The sequence below is a fragment of the Bison bison genome, unplaced genomic scaffold (genome assembly GCF_000754665.1).
Source record: "Bison bison bison isolate TAMUID 2011002044 unplaced genomic scaffold, Bison_UMD1.0 scf7180017864289, whole genome shotgun sequence".
Classification (NCBI taxonomy): Eukaryota; Metazoa; Chordata; class Mammalia; order Artiodactyla; family Bovidae; genus Bison; species Bison bison.
Window position 1 is genome coordinate 10,012,760 of NW_011494861.1, and position 6,175 is coordinate 10,018,934.

The 6,175-nt window shown below is 56.7% G+C and overlaps 1 protein-coding gene across 1 annotated transcript in view; it reads right to left on the reverse strand.

The window, feature by feature from the left end:
- Nucleotides 1–6,175, reverse strand: part of PRDM16 (PR domain containing 16) — a 315,916-nt gene that overhangs the window by 226,649 nt on the left and 83,092 nt on the right. The window contains exon 3 of the mRNA XM_010849972.1: nt 6,073–6,175. Coding sequence (XP_010848274.1) covers nt 6,073–6,175 — 103 coding nt within the window. The remainder of the gene's footprint in view (nt 1–6,072) is intronic.

The window sequence follows — 6,175 nt, forward strand, 5'->3', positions numbered from 1 at the left end:
TCTCTGCAAACGTGGCAGCCGGCCATTGGTCAGTCAGGTCTTGCCCCTCCTCCCAGGGTAGGTGAACCTCCTCTTGGAGTCACCTGGAATGCCAGAAGGGGCTGCTGGGCCCAGCTTTCCTCTCCTGCTGCTCTGGGGCTGCAGGTCCATCCACAGGGCTGGTCAGGGCAGAAAGTGCCCAGATCCTGAGGCTGCTGATGATTCTGGGGTGCAGAAGAGGTTGTCCATTGGCTGAGCGGCAGCTCCGCTTCCACAGAGGCTGCTGGTGATGAAACATCTGCATGTCCAGACTCGCCGCTGGTCACTGCTGGTGTTTCTCCTGGAGGATGGACATTTCCTTCCTGAATCCTGGGGAATGGCAGTTCTGGCTGTGGTGGTGCTCGTGGCCTTGTCCCTGTGGGGGCCAGACATGAGCCCACAGCACCAGGAGGTGAAGGCAGAAGGGGGCAGAGTGCCGGGAGGTCAATGCAGGGGGCATGGCGCTGGGAAGCTCATGCTTCTGGGGCCACCAGAGGCATCCAGTTCGTCTAGGCGATGAGTCAAGCACACACGTTTGTCTCTAGGTGGCCGGGGTTTCTTATTAGGTCATTGCATAGCAGGAAGTAGAGAGGCTTAAAGCCCATTCCCAGGAGCCTTGGGAACTCTGTTCCAGGGGAAGGTGGGTGCTCCATTATAGCAGGAGTATTGACTTGATGGCCTGAGGGGCAGGGAGCCTTGGGGGTGTTTGTGAGTCTGTGCTGGCATCTGTGGCCAGCTCAGCAGGACAGAGGACAGGGTTCTTGAAGCCAGAGTGTGAGGGTGTAAGTGCAGAAGAAAGAAGAGGAGGCCTTTTCCCACGGAGATCAGGGGCTCAGCTGGGGCCATGTGGTTGCAGTCTTGGGGTGACCACCTGACCCCCAGCCAGGCTTGGGCAGGTGTCAGGGGCCAGGCACAGAGGCCAGAGCCCCAAGAACACCTGCCCCTCTATCTGTCTCAGTGAATGTGGTCTCAGCCCTTAGACCTAGAAAAGCATCCTCAGTCCTCGGATCTCCATACCACATGTTTATGCATGTGTCACGAGCCTTGGGAAACCCCACCATATTCTGTCCCTGAGATGTTAGAGGCCAAGCTCCCACTGTGTTGACACCCTGAGTCTCAGGGAACAGACACTCCACTGGGCTTCCTCGTCTTCCTGCCACTTGGGACCAAAAATAGACCTTTAGCTCCTCCTTAATTTAAGGACACATGGCCCCAGCTTGGAAGAGGAAGCATTATTTCTTCTAAAAATATATACATGTAGGGGGACCAGTGGGCACAAGCAGAGCTCACTTCCTCAACCCCATGCCCTTCTTCAGGGTCAGGGGTTCTGGATCATCATTCAGTCTCACATTCACAACAGTGTCTCAGAATCTAAGCATGCAGAGCTGGGTACCAGCCCTGGCCTGGAACATCCCTACCTGGCATCTCTGGATGTTCTGGCAGCCCATGGTCCACAGGGGTGGCCGTCAGGTCCTGCCCTCACCAGAGCCATCCAGGGAGAGCGGAGACCCCAGAGGCGCTGGCTTGGGGACCGCATGACTGTAGCACTGGAGAGACGGGGCAGCCTTTCCCCGCTGACCCTGGAGCTTCCCACAGTCCCTGGGCCAGACATAGACGTTTGTTGATTGAGCAAATGAACATGTGTATTAATATTCAGGAACCACGGCCAAAAGGATGAGGTAATCCACTCGAGTAAATTCTTCAGATAATTGAAACCCCATCAATTCACGTTAACATTTTCCACCAGCTCCTTAAACAGAGGCAGACGTGTTTTTTTTTTTTTGACAGACGTTGCCTGAGTGTCGGATACAGGCTGGGCAGCGCGCTGGGCACCAGAGAGCCCGCCTTTCTGGGGGAGACAAGCAGAGCCGGGTGCTTTCAGTGTGCAAATGGCTCCCGTGCCTCCCCTTGGGGGCCTGTGCGGCCACCCCAACCCAAGCACAGCTGCGGGGTCCCGCCTCGGGGCAGGTGGCACCTCCGAGGAGCGGGTTCCACAGCCGGCTCCCTCGGGCCTGCCACTCGCAGCCATCTCTTAATTAGCAAAATAAACAGCACGATGATAAATGTCATGATTTACTCAACAAATGATCAAAATCATTGTTTTTCAGACCCTGGGGCAATAGAATGCAATCACGAGGTGATTTATTCTGGGAGGGTGAGTGGTGGCTGCGTCAGCGGGCAGGCTGTGTCTGGAGGGGAGGGGCTAGGAGTCCTGGGCAGGGGACAGATACCTCCCTTTGAGATGGAGCCCAGGGAGCCGTGTTCCACTCACCCCCAAGCTCCTGTCTGTGTCCAAGGACACGGCTGCCAGGTCCGGGTGCATGGAGAGCAGAGCTGTGCTTTTTCCCCAAAATGAGGAACTCACTTCCGGCCTCCCTCAGAACACTCAGGGTCAGGGTAGGGGGAATATTTAGAATCATCAAATTTTCCTGACGCCCATGTGAAGACAAAGCAGGTGAACAACAGGAGGAGGATACCCAGCCATGGGGCTAACCCATGCCTTCCTGTTTCGCTCAAGTAAAATTCCTGCACAAACCAGGATGCTCCTGCTACCTTGACCCTGAAAGGTGCGAGGTCACCCACGCCACCCCAGCAAGGACAGAAATGCTTTTGTCAGAAGGGTCGAGTCACCAGAAACCTCACCACAGAAAGAAAATGGCGTGGGACCCTTGGATTTCAGTTAAGTGAAATGGCCCAGAACAGGAATTCTGTTCTCCCAGTAGAGAGAAAATTGTTTCAGTGAAATGACGGTAAGAATCATCAGTTTGACCTTGATTTTGAGCCAGTCCTCCGAGAGACACCCATCCTGTGTCTGCAAGGGGATCTCCCTAGATCTTCCTCCCCTGCTGCACCTCCAGACCAGACCCCGTGGGAGCAACCATGCTCTGACCCAGGCTAGGACACAAGCACAGCTGTCACCCACCGCCCCTCAGGATCCAGAACCATCCTGGCTCCTTCTCGGAGCTGCTTTGCCATCTTTGCTAGAAGATGGTCTGTTCGTCTTCAGTGACTCAATGCCATGTAAACCGTAGTCACATCAAATCACACTGACTGACAACGCTCAAGTACTGTGGTGACACTGAGTAATGACACATGCAACATTCAGGACTGGACTGTGGGCCTGCGGGTGCTGTCCCCGGGCCCTGCCTCAGTCTGTCTGGCATCCCCAGCCGGGATGCTCAGACATGTGACGCTGTCCTAGTGATCTTCTTTGTTCCCAACCCTTCACGGGGCTGAGCAGACCGCAGGCCTGGAGCGGGCATTTGCAGGGTGCAAGGACACAATCAGCCGCCTTACTCAGGACTTGGGGTTCCTCTGGAGGCCCCTCTGCTGTCCGGAGCCATGGAAAGGTCTAGATTCTGGAGCCTGGCTTCTCCACTCCTGGTCTGGGCCCTGTTTGCAGCAGAGTGAAGGTAAGGACCATACCTGTCCGTCAAGGGCAGTGAGGCCCACTGACAGACACTGTCACCAGGAGGAGGACACAGGAACCAAGTGACACAGCAGTCTCCTGTTTGGGGACATAAGTGAGGCTATTTGACTTCTGCCCAGAGATCCAGGGAGCTAGAAAGAAACCACCTCAACCTCATGATTTATTTCAGGCCAAAGCAGGTTCACCATGGGTTTGGGGGTGCCCAATTCTGCTCTTGGGGCTTGACCATGACCACGGCGACGCCAACAGCTGCTCATGACTGTGTTGGAGGGGATAGGACAGGAGGCCAGGAAGCCCAGAGATGGCCCCAGAACAGGTGGTCAGGCCTGAACTCGCCAAGGAGACAAGGTCAGGCAAGTCACACAGTGCATCTGGAACACGACGTGAGGACGTGGACGCAGAGCAAATATCTGCCAGGGCCGGCAGGAAAGGTGGCAGTCAGGTCTGGGCCCCGGAATCAAGGCGCTGCCTGGGGTGGGGCAGGAGGCACCTCGGAGGGGAGCGATCCCGCACGTACACAAGGACAAATAATATCGCAAAGTCAACAGGTGCCGGGTAGATAACAGCACGGCCTGTACCAGGCCCGGCACCGGGGGTGGCCGTGATACAGGCCGTTTCTTTAAAATTAGAGCAAACAGAGGCCTGCATCTGAACCAATGAGAATCAGGTCACCTCAAGGTCATCCATCACACTACATGAAGGGTTCGTTTACCCTCCAACATCTGAAGCTGTCTCCTAATTCAGTAGTCCGGGCCTTTCTGAGCACATCACACAAACCCCAAAATTCCTCCTGAAAATAGCCAGGTGGGAAGTCCAGGACAGGCCATCCTACAGCCCAAGCCACTTACCGGTCACATCATGTGAACACACTCTTCTCCACCCAGTGAGGGCCACCCTGTGGATCTCTGAAGAGCATATGAGCTGCCCCCAAGAGGGCCTCACCTCCCAACTCCTCACTTTGCTCCCTCCCACCTGTTCTGCAGGTGACCCGACCTTGACAGGCACACACACAGAGTCAGCCACCTGGGAACAGCAGGGGACAGACAGGCCGGTTCACACAGTGCAACTGTAGCCTCTACCACTCAGCCATGGTGAGTCCTGGCACGCCTGCTCCTTCATCCATCTGGTCAACCCACTGCCTCTCTAAACCTTCAAAGCCATCCACGGAGCTCGGGCTGTCAGCTGGTAGGGGGCTTCTGCATCCTCTGATGTCCATACCTCATGTGCTACCACAAACCCGCTTGCAGGAGAATCAGGGTGTCCAGCGTTTGGGGGGCCCCCATATCCTCCCTTGTGAAGGGAATGGGGGTCTCAGGTCTGCAGTACCACCACCAGCACATGGCTAAGCCAGACTCTGTGAGACCTTTTCAGAGGGTTTCAAAAGCTGATGGACCAGACCGGCGGAGATGTTCAAGGGCTGCTGAGGGTCCCTGAGGGATGCACAAGGGTCATGCACTGTGCACCCCGAGTCTTCAGGGAACAGTGATGTCCCCAAGAGAAGCCTTCTAGATTGTAAAGACTCATCAGAGGGCAAAGATGGCCCCTCACTGACCACAGACCCTGAGAGACACACAGCATGGGAACTTTTCCAAAGCCAACGAGCAGTTGGGGGAGTCAGCTCCCCGAGCCCCACCACCTTGAACCACTGGCAGGGGATACAGCTGCCAGCCCCACAGGTCCCTCTTCCCTCCTTGGATGGCTCTCCCCTTCCTAGCTCTGACCACCATCCAAGCACTTTTGGAAGTGGTGAAACACCCAGGAGGAATCTGGGTTGGCACTTGCATTTTCCGTCCAGGCAGGGTCCCTGCCCAAAATATCACTGCACGCTGGCTCTGTGGGGCCTGAAGAGAGGCCAGGACTAGAGGGGAGTGTGCTTTCCTGGGGCCCTGGTCCTTAGGAGACCACCTTGAAAGCCCCCTGAACTGGGGCCCAGTGTCCCTCGTGGTCAGAGCAGGATGCTTCCAGAGGAAGGGCCCTTTCATAGCTGTCAACCCCCACCCCCCACCTAATCAGCCTCCCTCTCCAGGTCACACGCAGCCTCCAGGACTGCCGAGCCAGGCCTGGATCATCAGGGAAATCAAAACCACAAGACTCTCCTCTCTGCCCCCGCTAATCTGAGAAGCGGGAGCTCCTCTTAGGGAGCCAGCTGACCCGAGCAGATCAGCAGGAGGCCCAGGGCATGGATGCACCTGGGGCATCTAGGGCAGTGTGGCCACCAGACACGTGCTGCTCTGCCTGGAGTTGGGCCCCCATCTGAGGACTTTCCCGGGAGCAGAGACCTTGTTCTGGGAGACTCCCATCGATCCCCAAAGTCCTGCGGAGATGGCAGCCTTAGCACCTAAGATCCAGACGGGAAGCTCGAGGGGTTTAAGACATGAGCTCATTAAAGACACATTTCCGGGAAGAGAGCGGGTGCGGCGGACGGGGGCCTCCCGGCGTCCACTAGGCCTCTGGTGTTTTTGGAGTCGCGTCATGCAAGCCGCGGGATAAAATAAGCCTGGGAAATTCAGCACTCTCTGCGACCCAGCCTCCCGCCTCAGGCAGCACCGTCAACCCGGTTTTATAAATAGATGAACCACGAGACAAACGCCCGCCATCAATCACGCGCGCGCGGCAGGGCTCACCTCCCATCCGAAGTCCGCCTCGTTCAGCGTGGCCCGGGGCGCCACCATGTACGGGCCGAACCGCTCCCCCACCTCCATCTTCTTCTTGGCCCAGATGCCCAGG